The sequence below is a fragment of the Pipistrellus kuhlii genome, unplaced genomic scaffold, assembly GCF_014108245.1.
Source record: "Pipistrellus kuhlii isolate mPipKuh1 unplaced genomic scaffold, mPipKuh1.p scaffold_m20_p_7, whole genome shotgun sequence".
Taxonomy (NCBI): domain Eukaryota; kingdom Metazoa; phylum Chordata; class Mammalia; order Chiroptera; family Vespertilionidae; genus Pipistrellus; species Pipistrellus kuhlii.
Window position 1 is genome coordinate 37424562 of NW_023425573.1, and position 15768 is coordinate 37440329.

At 36.1% G+C, this 15768-nt stretch overlaps 1 protein-coding gene across 4 annotated transcripts in view; it reads left to right on the plus strand.

Annotated features, from left to right (window-relative positions):
* GPR155 (G protein-coupled receptor 155) overlaps positions 1 to 15768 on the plus strand; it is a 41686-nt gene that overhangs the window by 6003 nt on the left and 19915 nt on the right. For all 4 annotated transcript variants that reach the window (XM_045575475.1, XM_036421960.2, XM_045575474.1 and 1 more), the window contains exons 4-8: positions 7389 to 7788; positions 9441 to 9606; positions 11157 to 11312; positions 12609 to 12692; positions 13249 to 13366. In XM_045575475.1, coding sequence (XP_045431431.1) covers positions 7389 to 7788; positions 9441 to 9606; positions 11157 to 11312; positions 12609 to 12692; positions 13249 to 13366 — 924 coding nt within the window. The remainder of the gene's footprint in view (positions 1 to 7388; positions 7789 to 9440; positions 9607 to 11156; positions 11313 to 12608; positions 12693 to 13248; positions 13367 to 15768) is intronic.

Consider the following 15768-nt stretch of genomic DNA (forward strand, 5'->3'; position numbering starts at 1 on the left):
GATGAAACAATAAACATACCAGTTAGGGATGTTGAGATAGCTTGAAACATTTTTTTTTTCCCCAGAATTCTCTGACACTAAGAAAATATACATTTTGCTCTAGCTGTTTTGGCTCAATGGATAGAGTGTTGGCCTGCGGATTGAAGGGTCCCAGGTTCGATTCCGGTCAAGGGCACATGCTCGGGTTGTAGGCTCGATCCTCAGTAAGGGTTGTGGAGGAGGCAGCCAATTAATGATTCTCTCATCATTAGTGCTTCTATCTGTCTCTACCTCCCCTTCCTCTCTGAAATCAATAGAAATATATTTAAAATAAAGTGCAAAACTTCCATTAAAAAAAAAAGAAAATGTACATTTAGTAACTACTTGTTTATACTTTTATTTTTTAAATTAAAGTTTATGTTGTGCGTTGATCGTATATTATAATGTGAGGACCTGAATATTACAGAGCTAGTCATCATTCATTTATTCATCCATAGGGACCTGTTATGTACCAGTGGCTGTGCTGGCTGCTGGAATACACCTGTGAACAACATTCTTGTAGATTTTAATGGAAAATTAAAATTAAAATAATGACAAGGGCCATAAAAATAAGTAAAATAGTATTATAGAGGTGCTACTTGAGGTAAGAGAGTCAGTAAAGGCCTTTCTGATGAGGTAGCTTCTGAACAGAGACTATAAAAAACTTAACAAAATGGACAATTGAAATCTACCATTAACTTTCAAATTTCTTATCATGTAGTTTTAACCTGCCCCACCCCCCCGAATATCTCATTACTGGCACCAAAAGGATTTTGGTGGACTATGCTTTTCATCTTTCTCCTCCTTTGACCCTCATCCATCTCTTTTACTAGAAACAGAGGTACACCTTAAAATTAAATTACCATGAATAAAGCAGGAGGTTAATGAGAGAGGAAAAACTAGGCTCTTACATAACTGAGTTGTAAATAGTCAGAAACTAAATAGGTGTTTCTTTAAGGTTATTGAAATTTAAAATTAAGAATGAACCAAGCATTAAAATAAAGACTTTGGAAATAAAAGCAAGAAGTTTCCCTTCAGAGCTGCATTAATAATGTAAATTTGTCAAGGTATTTATGGTATAAGGGCCTGAGAAGTGGCTGAGTACAATAGTGCTAAGTATTTAATAATTATTGCTGTATCCTAATATAAACATAAACTGTAAGTATATAGTTTTATGTTCTCATAGATCAGTAAGCCCATAACTAAATAGAACTAACATTTATAACTTTATAGTTTATAGAGTTCTTTCTTATTTACTTATCTCATTTGAGGTGGGGTAGATATTATTATCCTCATTTTTAAGTAAGGAGACAGGCTTACAGAGGTTTATTTGCCTTATCCCAGAACAGATAGCTTACAGGTGCCTGAGACCCAAACTTAGGTTTTCTGGTTCTAACTCCTGGACATTCTCTATGCCACACAGTTGTATAACATGCCCATTTAATCTTCAGAAGACCCAAGTAGCCCTTTAATACTTTACTTTCACAGAGAATCAACGATTTTATTATCGTTGCATTAATCTAAAAATATTTCACAAAATGATTAGTAGTGGAAAAGACCTATTAAATAAATCTGTTCATTTTCATATTGAGGCAGAACCTCCAACTAAAAACTGTAGTCTACCATATTCATCACTACTTATGTCCCACATTAAATCAGTGAACTTGGTAATAATCATGTTCCCAGCAGTGTGAGAACTCAGTTTTCCCAATGATTATGGTTATAGATTTTGAGCTGTAGTACTTGTGTGTGTTTTTTTAATATTTTAAATCACAAATAATAAAAGAGCTTTTGTAACATTAGATGGTAAACAATACATTTCCAGAATTAAATAGTATAGACAGAAGTGCTTTTTCATATATCTGCAGATTGGAAGGTGTGCTGCAGAACTGCAGGGCCAGGCATCTGCTCCAATGAGGTGACTTACTGTTGCTTTCCATGCCCATCTGCCTTCTGGCCTCATTCATTGTGAACAAAAAAGATTGTGTCTCTAGAGAGACCTTTTCAGTTCGCTACGTGGCCTCTCACAGGAATTTCCACTCTCTTGTTCACAGATAAACATCATAGCTTATAAGACATACCCTTTTTAAGACTGCATTTGTTTCATAATATCAATCCAGTTTACAGGTGACAAGGAGAAGGCAGATAATGAATAAAAAGGACAGTCATGTTTCCTTTATCTCTATACCATGACAATTATAACGGTCTATGAAACTACATTAAAATGATTTATCTATACTCAAGTGACAGAAAACTACACACTAAAGCTGTCTGTTTCTTAAGAACAATGTGCCCCCCCCCAAACTGATTTTAGAGAGAGGGTAAACTGATTTTAGAGAGAGTGTAAGCGACAAACATGGATTAGCCTCCCACACAATCTGGGTTGCCCTGACCAGGAATTGGACCCATCACCTTTTGGTGTATGGGACAATGCACCAACCAATCGAACCAGACTGGCCAGGGCTTAAAAACAGTTCTTCTCAAAGGTACTTAAAGAAATGCAAGTGTAGCTGAAACCAGTTTGGCTCAGTGGGTAGAGCGTCGGCTTGGGGACTGAAGGGTCCCGGGTTCAATTCCGGTCAAGCGCATGTATCTTGGTTGCGGGCATATCCCCAGTAGGGGGTGTGCAAGAGGCAGCTGATTGATGACTCTTCCTCATTGATGTTTTTCTCTATCTCTCTCCCTTCCTCTCTGTACAAAATCAATAAAATATATTTTTAAAAAAGAAAGAAAGAAAGAAAGAAAGAAAGAAAGAAAGAAAGAAAGAAAGAAAGAAAGAAAGAAAGAAAGAAAGAAATGTGAGTGTGAAAGGAAACCAAGGTGAAATGTTGATTTCAGCAAATCAGAATCGTTTCTTGCCTTGGTCATTAAAAGATACCAAGAGGGCATAGTTAAATCCTATAATTTTTTCCTTAAACAATGCTGATAGATAAGTATCCTGACTAATCATAATTATGCTCTAGTGTTTGAGCTGTAAACAAAAAGGAAATGAAGCATTTAACTATATGCCATTAAATAATAGAATGATCTTATCTGGGTCTTTGTGGTATTTGCTAGGTGTTGAAAATCTGCCAGAATTAAAATAGGAGCCACAGTGGGTGGCTAAATTTGTCTCTTAGTTCTTCAAAGCTATATAATAATTCCTCATAGTGGGTTTCTCCCCACCTCCAAGAGCCTTATTTCTAATTAACAATTAGAACTTAATAGTTGATATAATGATTATAAATCTAATTTGTTAGTATGGGTAGCTGCTTTTATATATATATATATTTTTTCAGATTTGAAAAATCATCTTCAGATTGGTAGCAAAAGAATAGTGCTAACTAATTTATAAAGACATAAAGTTAAGAAATTATGCAAAGAATGGCAGACGTGGACTTAAATTTCCCATGTTTAACCATTATCTTTCAGTAATTTAACAAGTATTTATTTATTCTCAAAGTTTTGTTGTCCTGCTAGACTATACTTCTTTTGCCTTCAAATACCTGTCCAACTAACTGGAAATACCCCAATAATGACTTGCTTTATAAGTATTCAGAATATGAAAAAGGAAGAAAATTTGGATATAAAAAGAAAACAGGTTAATGAACAACAATTAGATATAAATTATTGTGTGTTAAAAAATACATTTCTACTCTAAAACCTTTGACATTCATTGATGTGTTAATTCCATTCAGCAAGTATTTTTAGGTTTGCTCAGTACTGTGCTGGGTCCTGGGGGCAATAAAATGATGCCTCCAAGGAACTTAGAATGAGTTGAGGTCACTAATATGACACAAGTTACCAGAGTCACCCAGAGAAGAGGATATCCATGATGTAGATTGCAGACTTGGTGGAAGAAGCAGTCCCTGAGACAGGCATGAAACAATAGGCAAGAGTTAGATGAAAAATGCGAGATTTCAAGAAGTTGGGGGGTGATGGTCAGCATGTAGAACTAGTCATAAACCTGGTATTTGTCTAGTGTAACTATGATATTAAAATGGCTGATGGAGGCTTTGCCCTAAGGAATAGCTATGTATTCCCAGAGAGATGAGCTGGTAAATAAGGGGCCAGTTGAAACTGGACTGTGAATGTAAAAAAAAAAAAAAAAAAAAAAAAAAAAAAAAAAGGTTTTATAGCTGTTCTGGTGTGCAGTGAGAGCTGTGGGAAAATCTTATTTTTTTGAAAATCAAGATTTAGATGATATTGTCAGCAGTGAATAAAATGGATGAAGGTGTGGCCACGAAAAAATCCAAAGGATATTGGTTGGAAAAACATTGAGTAATCCAGTTTTGAAATTTTTGACCAGTGGTTTCAAGAGAAGAAAAGACAAAATCTGAAAAAGGAGACAGTACTTGGTGATTGGCCAGCCATAAATAATAGACGGTTGTTCAAATTTGTATTGCTCTTTAAAACAATTTAAAGTCCATTATATGATGGTGATTAAATGCTAGGATGCCAAGAAAGTAAATTCTGGGGGGAAAGCATTAACTTAAGGAGCTTTGTGGCTATAAGTTGTCAAAGTTTATGTATTTTGGCCACTTGGGAAAATTCTTGTGCTCAGGTTGAAAACACAAGGCTTTTCCAAAATACACTTTCTATTTTTAAAATTGAGTGGTGGGCAGGTTTGAATGCCTTTCTCTTAGAAGATCTCATTAGAAAAAGCTACCTAGAAATAGTTATTAAAAGTGTTGCTATAAAAAAAAAATCCTCACCTGAGAATGGTTTTTTGTTATTTTTTAAAATACATATTTTATTGATTTTTTACAGAGAGGAAGGGAGAGGGATAGAGAGTTAAAAACATCCATGAGAGATAAACATTGATCAGCTGCCTCCTGCACACTCCCTACTGGGGATGTGCCCGCAACCAAGGTACATGTCCTTGACCGGAATCGAACCTGGGACCTTTCAGTCTGCAGGCCGATGCTCTATCCACTGAGCCAAACCGGTTTCGGCCTGAGAACTGTGTTTTAAAAATTGATTTTAGAGGGAAGGGAGGGACAGGAAGAGATAGAGAGACAGAGATGAGAGAGAAACATCATCTGTTGTCTCCCATATGCACCCCAACCGGGGACTGTACACACAACCTAGATATGTGCCCTGACTGGGATTGAACCTGAAACCTTTTGGTATGCTGTATGACACTCCAACCAACCGAGCCACCCTGCTGGGAGCCAGTGCTGCATTTCTTCCTTAAAAGATAAAACCTTATGAAACATGAAAGAAAACCACTAAGAGTTGTAGAGCTAGTACATCTGGTTTGGAAATTGGAAAGAATTTGTGAAATTTTATGTAATCAAGTATGTTTTGTTTAACCACTGCTTCATTTCAGAAGATATTGTAGACCTCTGTATGTGCTTAACTAAAAGGAAGGGAATTGAATCTTATAAAAAGTCGTCTTTAGCTAATGAGAACATGGTGAACTTCTACAGGTTATATAATCTAGTTGCATAACTTTAACAGGACATGTGAATAACATTAACTGAACTTAAGTATCCTGAGTAAGTAAACTAATATATTTTCCTACCATTGTCACTTTATCTTAATGTAAATTGAGAAAGCTAATCTTTTACATTTTTCACATGATTGCCTTTCTCCTGGTAAGTGATTGTGGCTGTTCTTTTATCTTTCTTAACCTCAAATCATTTATGCATCAGCCTTTATATAGTAGTTTGAATAATTTTAGAACTCATTGCCAAAAATCTGCCTAGAGACCAAGTTGCTTACTTCAAGGCTCAAGTTTCCCTGATCAACCCATGACCAGGTCACTAACTCCCACTTGTACCAAGAAACTGCAAAAGGTCTGATCCAACCCACGGACCATTTCTACTAAGGAGACTTAATTTATGCAGTGGTTAGGTTCATGTACAGTCAAACCCTTGAAAAATCCCTTAAATCATCTACAAAATATAGCACACATACTTTGTACATACTGTACCATTTCTCCTAAGTCTAACACATCCTGATTTTTTTTCTCTCTAGCACTGTTCTTCAGTGAATATGATAGCAAGTGAAGTAATTCATTAGCAGAAAGAAAGAAAGAAAGAAAGAAAGAAAGAAAGAAAGAAAGAAAGAAAGAAAGAAAGGAAGGAAGGAAGGAAGGAAGGAAGGAAGGAAGGAAGGAAGGAAGGAAGGAAGGAAGGAAGGAAGGAAGGAAGAAAAGGTTTTGTCTTCCCTAGAGAGTGTAGTTGAATTTGTGTCAAATGTGCATTATGTGACTCCACTGTAATCCCCTTCCCAAACATTTCTTATCTACCTTTCCATCACTAAATTCTTCAGCATCTTCACTGGTCTTCCCGAAGGCCATGCATTCCCTTGCATTCCTCTCAAATGGAGGCTGCCCATTTTCTCTTCACCTGCATACTAACATGAGCAATGGTAGATAGGGCTGACGTCCTCATAGCCATCTTCTACCACTGCAAGGCCATTATTACTTCTCTTTTGTAAAAATTGCTCTTTGAGGTTCATGCTCAGCCTCCTTGCTATCGTCTGCTGATCTCATTCTAGTCATTCCTTCTCATTCTTTGAAGACTTGAATGCCTGGCTCACTGTTATCTTCTCTGCCCCCACGTTTTGCCATTCTCTTGTTTGACTTGCCATCCATGTGAACTACCCATTAATTTCTCTGTCCACTTAGGTGCTTGATCTCCTTATATCCAGTGATGTTTTTCTCTACTCCATTTCAGCCACCAACTAACATGGCCATCCTAGGGTATTCTGGACCTATTCATCTGGGATATATTAAACTCAATAGCTCCCTCTCTGACTTACTCTGAACTCCCAAACTTCCAACTGCATCTAATTCTTAGACTTTGTAGGGACTCCAGTCTGTTTTCTGTAAACCATTTCCCATCTTCCCATCTTCTCCTGCATAGCTTACACTTAAAGTACTTCAGTGTCCATTTTTGAATTTGTTGTCTGCCTCTTGCTCCTCAATCCTCTGTACCCTGACTTCTGCCTTACCACTCTAGTAGAACTTCTCTCTCAAGGGAACCAACCAACAGTCAACTGCCTTATTGCTATTATTACTCAAACATCTTGTTATAACAATTTTACTTTGAATTGTTTCTTTTAAAAATTCTACAGTTCTTCTATTTTATTGCGACTAGTCTAAGCCTCTACTCAGTAGAATTTACTGGGTATTACTAAAAATAATTTGTAAAAGTTGATTATTAGTTTATAAGCAAAATGTTATTTAACAGTATGTTGTTTTTTTTTCAACTTTCCTACTAAAATGTTCTTTTTACAAAACAAGGCTAATGCGGTCATTCTGCATTATTTAGATTTTAATTTATAATATGCTATAATTAAAGATAACATTATATACATAACTTTATTAATATGTTTCTGTGGCAATCATTTTAAAATCTATTTTAATTCTTGTTTTGCAGTTGAAGCTTTATATCAAACTACATACCCAGAATATCTCCAGTACATTTATTTGGTGGCACCAATATCTCTTATGATGCTAAACCCTATAGGGTTCATCTTCTGTGAAATCCAGAAGTGGAAAGACAGTCAAAATGCCTCTCAAAGCAAAGTAAAAATTGTGGGACTTGGACTTCTGCGAGTAATACAGAACCCAATAGTATTTATGGTCTTCATTGGCATTGCCTTTAATTTCATTCTTGATCAAAAGGTGCCTGAATATATGGAAAACTTTCTTGATGGACTTGCAAATTCTTTTTCTGGATCAGCTCTATTCTATCTTGGTCTTACAATGGTGGGAAAAATAAGGAAACTGAAGAAGTCAGCATTTGTTGTACTAACTCTTCTCATTACTGCTAAACTGTAAGTTGGGGATTATATTTTGTCAAAGTCTTATTTAGTTAGTTCATTGGGATGTGTCTGCAACTATCTTCTCCTTCAAATAGTTTGATAATAATAATCCTTCCTTATGAATAACTGTGATTTAAAGGACAGTGTGATGTTGGTGTATTGTGCAAAGTCATTTCCTTATTCCATGTAGGTTATCCTTTCCATTTTACTGTTAGAGGATAAAGATTATTGGTTTTTCTTCGGCTTTTATATAATTTTATTTAATATTTCCTAATGTTCCACTTGGGTAATATTTTATAAGGAATTTTGCAGGATTTCTGAGTTTTCTAATTCTCTTAAAATTTTAGTTGTGATGAGAATAATAATTTTGAATATCAACTGTTTTATCAATTTGAGGAAAATATTCTGTAATTCTGAGGGTGGTTGAAATTTCTAAATATAAGTAAGTCAATATGTATGAATAGTATCAACCATCTGACTCTAGCCTATCAAATAAAAAGTTATCAAAACCTTAATTAATAGTTCTACAACTTACTTAGCTCCTTAGCCATGGAGTTATACTTCATGGTATAGATGACATCGATTTTACTGCAAGATTATCCCAAGGTGCTTGGGGCATTCTTAACTATTGAATTCAGCTCTTGTATTAACAGTTAAATTTATGAATATAAAATAGTTTCTATATTTTCAATATAATACAAATGAATGTAAATTCTAAGTATTGTTTATGGCGGTATTATACTCCTCAAAAATGAAGTATTAGTATTGGTACAGTAATAAATATGGTTCTAACAGTAATAGTATTATCAATGTGTAAGTAGAATTTAAATATTCTCATTTTTAACATATTTTTTCTGGGTTTTTGATTCCTATTTAATATTTTCATCCATTTTTTTAATTGAAAAATTCACAAAAGAGTAGTTCTTTACTCCATTTTAGCGCATCTTTCTAAGTGCTGCTGTGACAATATCATCAACCTTGTTCTTTTTAAGGGAAAGCTCTATTAGCTCAGCTACTATAGAAAATGCTTTCTTTATGGAATCTTGAAGGACCTTTTTAATAATTGGCTCCATCGGGTCTGGATTTCACTAATTTTCTGTTTTATTTCCACTTGTTTCAGTTCCTTTGCTACACCTTTTTGTCTCTCCAAAGATGAAGAGCTCATTGTAAAATACTTATTTTTCTAGTGGTTTTGGGAACCTAATTGAGCAGCATTGTTATCATTATCTGAACCATTTAAACCCCTAATCATAATAAAGATCAGCTTTATTGTTTTTCAAAAAGGTGTTTAGTAATTTTCTTTTTAAAACTTTACTCAGATTATCAATATTTTAATATTTCATTGAACAAATAGAGGAAACAAGAAACAGCAGCTATTACAACTTTTAAAAACTTTTTGCAAGAAAAGTACTGTGGAGCAAAAAAGTCTGATTTTCTTCCTCCCAATATTTCTAGAATATTGTTACACTTAAAATGGCTCTATGTTGACTTCTTAATTCTTCCAACAAAACATCCACAAGTAGGCATGCAGAGAATATGTGCATGCATGTATTCTGGGAAGGAGAAGAATAACCTAATGCCAACCTGACTATTGTAGAACAATTGACCACCTGGGGACCAGCATGCTTGGATATCAAGTTATGATGCATTTCTTGTTTCTTCAGCCTGGTGCTGCCACTTCTGTGCAGAGAAATGGTGGAAGTCTTGGACAAGGGCAACAGTGTAGTAAACCATACAAGTTTATCGAATTATGCATTTTTGTATGGTGTCTTTCCTGTAGCACCAGGAGTGGCTATCTTTGCAACACAGTTCAACATGGAAGTAGAGATTGTATGTATACACTACTTTCTAAGTTTGTTTGTGTGGTTAGTAGAAAATGAATTTTCAAAACACAGAAGTCAGCATTTTTATGAGAATTTGATATCTATAAATTATTTCATGGTATGTAAGAGGGCATCATGTAACAGTAGTTATTTAATCAGCTAGGATGTTTTTCGTTAGTCTTTTCTAGTTTCAAGTATCTAATTGCTTTACTTATACTTAAGCCTAAAGGTTATTTATGGAAGAATAACTTTTGAAAATTTTTTTTGGGGGGGAATCTATAATATTTCATTCATGGATAAATCAACAGATGCAAAACATCACATGATCAACTGCAAAATTACTAAAATAAATAGCTAAAATCAATTAACACCAAATTGTTATCAGTGTCTAAGCATATTGTAGATGTTATCCACGGCATTAGAGTAAGTGTTTTTGTTTTTTATCCTCACTTGAGAATGTTTTTATTTTTATTTTAGAAAGAGAGGAAGGGGGCATGGAGAGAAATATTTATGTAAGAGAGACACATCAATTAGTTACTGCCCAACATGCCCCAACTAGGACCTGCAAACTTTTGGTGTATAGGACAACACACCAACCAACTGAGCTACCTGCTAGGGGTAGAGTAAATGTTTTTTAAATATAACATGAAGGTACTAAGTTGTTTAATAAAGATCAGTTTCATTTTAATCTGTAAAATGTTTGCAATTTTCTTTTTGAATTATTTTTATTGCATGTATTAGTATTTTATGAAACAGTATGTAAGGAAACTGGTCATAAGTTTAATTAGATCATTAATATGGTTTTACTTCCTAGAACCTAGAAGATAACCATCAGCTGTAGAATGTCTGTTATTTGTTATGTGCAAATATAAGTTGAGCATAGATTGGAAAGGAGCTAAGGGAACTTATCTGTGTTTTCTTTTAAGAACTCTCAGAAAGGGGAGTATGGCATTAGATAACATGTTGAATTCTGTGAAGTCCTTTTACTGAGAACTAGAAGCCCAGTGCATGAAAATTCATGCACTGGAGGGGTGTCCCTCAGCCCAGCCTGCCCCCTCTCACATTCTGGGAGCCCTCAGGGGCGGGAGGCGGCCTGGCAATCAGGGGAAGGCGATGGCCCCATCACACTTCTGCTACCACTGCCAGCCGTGCAAGCCTCAGCCAGTTCTGGTTACCTGAGCCTTGGGCAGCCACCATTTGAGACTTGCCTATGTCTCAGGCTGGCCCTGGGTGGCTGGAGGGCTAAGGGAACTGGGGGACTCCAGAGACAGGCACAGAGGGGCCTTGCTGCATGCCTGCCATCCCATGGGGCTGAGGGGACTGCGTGCCTCCATCTTGTGGCTGTGGCGCCGCCATCTCTGAGGGTGGGGCAGTCAATTAACATATTCCCTCCTTATTGGATGTGGGTGCTGCCATCTTTGCAACAGTGTGAGGGTCAATTAGCATATTCCCTCTTTATTAGATAGGACGCCTTAGTGTGCTGTGGCTATTTAAAGTTTAAGGTAATTGTTTAAATGCAACTGTGACCCTTTCCTCAATTTGATTTTATTTTTGCAGATAACCTCAGGGATGGTAATAAGCACATTTGTATCTGCACCAATCATGTACATTTCTGCCTGGTTGTTGACCTTTCCCTCAATGGACCCTAAGCCATTGGCATATGCCATCCAGAATGTTAGTTTTGATATAAGTATTATCAGCCTGGTTTCCTTGGTAAGTACAGTTCAATGAAAAATGAACCACAGAATGAATTTGCAAATAGTTTGGTAAGAGAAAGTTAGGGATTTAAAAATCTAATTTCATGAGTGATAGAGAACTCTAAAGCCTACCCATAAGATATAATATCAGCCTTCTGAGATTTGTTTTTCTAACTGGAGTGAGAGTTGTATAGCAGACAAGGCCTGGATTTGACTCTGGCCTTATCACAAACTAGTTTGACATCTCTGTGGAGTTACCTTAACATCTCTAAGCTTCACTTTTCTCAGCTAGAAAAATAGACATAATAATTTTATGTTGCCTTGGGTGAAGGATCACGAGAGACACTATATGTGAAAAGCATTCTGTACATAGTGAGTCACTATACATATACTTGCTGTTGTAGAATCATGGAGTTAGGGATCCTCGGGATCACATCTAACCACCCATTTAATGTTAACGAAACTTTTTGGATATATCTAGCTCAAGTTAAATACTTAAACTTTTGACAAATAGAGTATTTTCTGAATAAAGTTGCCTATTGAATTCAAGCAAATGTTGGTTTTTAAAAAAAGAACTTTTAGTGTTAAAAGAAAGGAGGTGGGGATGAATATGTATAATGGCAACAAAAATGCATGATAAATGTAATTTTAGGAAATTTTACTTTTGTTACATATTCTTAAAATCTATGCTTATTGGTAAGGGCAGTTTGGGGAGAAAGACAACGTAAGTTTTAATTGACAATGAGGGGTGCAAAAAGAAAAATCAGCAAGCATATTTGGCTGGCCACTGTGTAGATAGAATAGAAACCCAATCCTTTTCAATATAAGGAATGCAAGACAATTAACCATAAGGTAGGCAATGTGTATTGTTTGAAGTACGATAGCCTGGAATTTAGATACTGCATGATTCAACATGATAGAATCTAAAAGGGAGAACTTAGTGCATTGTAACTGCATCTCCTTCTAAAGCTCTTTTCTTAAATAGTTGCCTATGAACCTGTGTCCCACCCCAGCCACCAAAGGTAAGGGGAGGTAGAACACAGCCCTAGTCAAGGCATTAATTCCTAAAAACCCTGTTATTTTCTGTACAGTTAATTTAGCATAGTATCTTTCCATACTTTTTATTTTACTTTGGATATAGTAATTTATCTTAATACCTTTGGGGAACTAGGCAGATTAAAGTAAATAAGATATTGGAATTTCTTCCTGAACCAGGATAAAGTGGATTCTTTAAAGAGACTAATCATTGAATTCTGTAAGTAATTATCAAGATTAAGAAACCTGAATAACTTTTGTACCTTTTCTCTTTAAGATCTGGTCTCTAGCTATTCTTCTTTTGAGTAAGAAATATAAACAGCTTCCTCATATGCTTACAACTAATTTACTCATCGCTCAGGTTAGTAAGCCTATAGATACTTAGAACTATGGTTTTCTCATTGGGAATTACTTCTCTATGTTTTTTCACTTATAAAGTAAAAAAATGTTTTTTACCAAGTGCAATCAATTATAATTTGATTACAATTAATTTATATCTAATTTATTAAATATTGCAATAGGTCTTGAACTATATAAAGTTAAGGTTAATGAGAGCATTTGGTTATAATTTTGCATTTTTAATAGAAGCAATTGAATCATTAAAAATTGAACTCTCACAGTTTTATTTTTCTAGTTAAGTCTTTGCATGTCTCAAGTTATAATGGAAATAAGTTTAGCATTTTTGTGTGAATGATTACTAAATATAATGTTAGTATTTAGAATGTTGTCATGTTTTAATTGAATATGTACATTGTTAAAGACTCTGTATAAGAAGGATTTTTTACCATAAAACTTGAAGTATAGTATAACAGTATGCAATAGTTGATAATTATTCAGCAATAATTTAAACTGAATAATTATATTTGCTGTAACTCATGAATATGACCGACTGTTTCTTTACATATTTTGTTCTTCAGTCTATTGTCTGTGCTGGAATGATAATATGGAATTTTGTTAAAGAAAAAAATTATGTTGGACAAATTCTGGTGTTTGTTTTATTGTACAGCTCCCTCTATAGCACCTACCTATGGACAGGTAAGTTGGATCATGAATGGAAATTTAGGTCTAACCCCCTCTCCATCGCTAGAAGCTCTCAACTATTTGAAGTCTCTAGGACAAGATTAAGGCATTCTCTCGAGCAGTTACACCTACTGAGGGAGGCAGTCTGAAAGCTGAGTCCTGTTTCCCAATGTACTCAATTTCTGCCTGGGTTTGGGTAGTTTCCTCTCATGTAGTCCTTTCCCTCAGGGTCTTTGGCTCTAGGCCACAGTCAGCACAGCTCTCCTTTGGAGGCACTAAAAGGGCAGGCACTGGAGAAAGGAGGGCATGGGGCAGAGAGGTCTGAGGCATGAAAGGTGTGTCTCAGAGTTCACTATTAGAGTCCAGCTGAACTGATGAAAAATTCTGGCTCTGCCTGAAGCAAATGGCTTCACTTTTGCAGTCTCCATTTTCTCATCTGTAAGACTGGGTCATCACACCTTATAGAGCTATTTTGAAAATTAAATAAAAATGGGTATTTGTGCCTGGTACTTGGTAGACACTCAACAAATAGAACTATATTATTAAACTAATAATATATGTTTCTCTATGATCTAAAGATCAGTGCTTAAAAAATCATGCACTGGAGGGGGGTCCCTCTAATAATATAGATCTAAAGAACTATATTATTAAACTAATAATATATGTTTCTCTATGAACTAAAGACCCAGTGCTTGAAAAATCATGCCTTGGAGGGGGGTCCCTCAACCCAGCCTGCCCCCTCTCACAGTCTGGGGGCCCTCAGGGGCAGGAGGTGACTCGGCAATCAGGGGAAGGCGACGCCCCCATCCCACCTCTGCTGCTGCCACTGCTGGCAGTGCAAGCCTCGGCGGGCCCTGGTTACCTTAGCCTTCGTCAGTCCTGGGCGACTGAGCAGCCGACATTCAAGGCTTGCCTGTGCCTCAGGCTGGCCCTGGGCAGCTGGGGGGCTGAGGGCGGGTCCAGCTGCACCATGCGTTTGTCACTCTACCCCTTTGGCAGGGCTGAGAGGACTTGGCGCCACAATCTTGTAGCTATGGGCACTGCCATCTTTGTGATGGTGTAATGGTCAATTTGCATACCCCTCTTTATTACATAGAATAGAAAGGAAACTAATAATATGAGAACAAGAAAAGTAAGGAGTAAAAGAGTATGGAAATCAAAGAGTACCCAGTAAGAAAGACTATTTCTCATTTCAATGGGCTCCAAAAAGGATATTCAAAAGGTTTAACACGTTGCTCTTTTGAAATATAATATTTATTTGGATACATCCAATATTTATTTGGATACATCCTGGTATGTTTGTGAAACATTATATCTGGCTGTTTTGTATTCATACCACAAACATGAACCTGTAAAATGGCACATAAAAGGAAATTGTAGAATGGTAGGGCTGGTGATAGCCATTGTTAGGAGGCAGGTGTCAGGAAGTGGCTGTGAGAAACTGGCGTTTGATTTCATGCCTTCAAGATCAAAAGTGGGGCCTAATCTTAGTCAACAGCCTTTTTAAGTGAAGCAACGATGTAAAAATTCACTGCAACGAGGAGGTTCGAGCTTTTTTTTTTTTTTTTAAATACATTTTATTGATTTTTTACAGAGAGGAAGGGAGAGAGATAGAGAGCTAGAAACGTCGATGAGAGAGAAACATCGACCAGCTGCCTCTTGCACACCCCCCACCGAGGATGTGCCCGCAACCAACATACATGCCCTTGACCAAAATCGAACCTGGGACCTTTCAGTCCGCAGACTGACGCTCTACTGCTGAGCCAAACCGGTTTCGGCAAGGTTCGAGCTTTTTAAAAGCAAGTGCACCTTGTTTAGCATAAGAGACTTCGTGAGATGTTAAGTTAAAACAGCTTAAGGATTTTATTTCCAAATACAGATAAACCAACGTGACATCTAATATGTGAGTTTATTGAGGCTAAGTTTATAATAACAATAGGAAAGCAGCAAATAGATCAATGTATCAAAAAGCCACAAGTCTCCCTGAAACCCTCTTCAAACATACATTTCAAAATCTATCCCAATATGTTGTTCTGGATTCTGTGACCCTGATGAAGAGGCCCTTTAACCTTGAGGATATTTGACATAACAGATTTTAGACCTAACGTATCATTTTAAATCATCCCATTCAGCCATTTTTAATTTCTCTCATTTGTATACCTCCTCATGATTTTTACCATATCTGCATACCACATGTACTTGTTTTTTCCTTAAAGTTGATTCACTTTTTTTACTTTAATAAATTGAGCGTTATATTAGTAAAATCCCAGGTTTCATGTGATAGCTAAAAATTTTTGAAGCACGTGTTAAAATAAACACATAACTAGTCAAAAAAAAATTTTTTTTTTTTACCTTGTGCCACCTCTTGGGTCTACACTTTTGGAAACAATGGTCTGCTTTGAATTTTTCATTTTGCA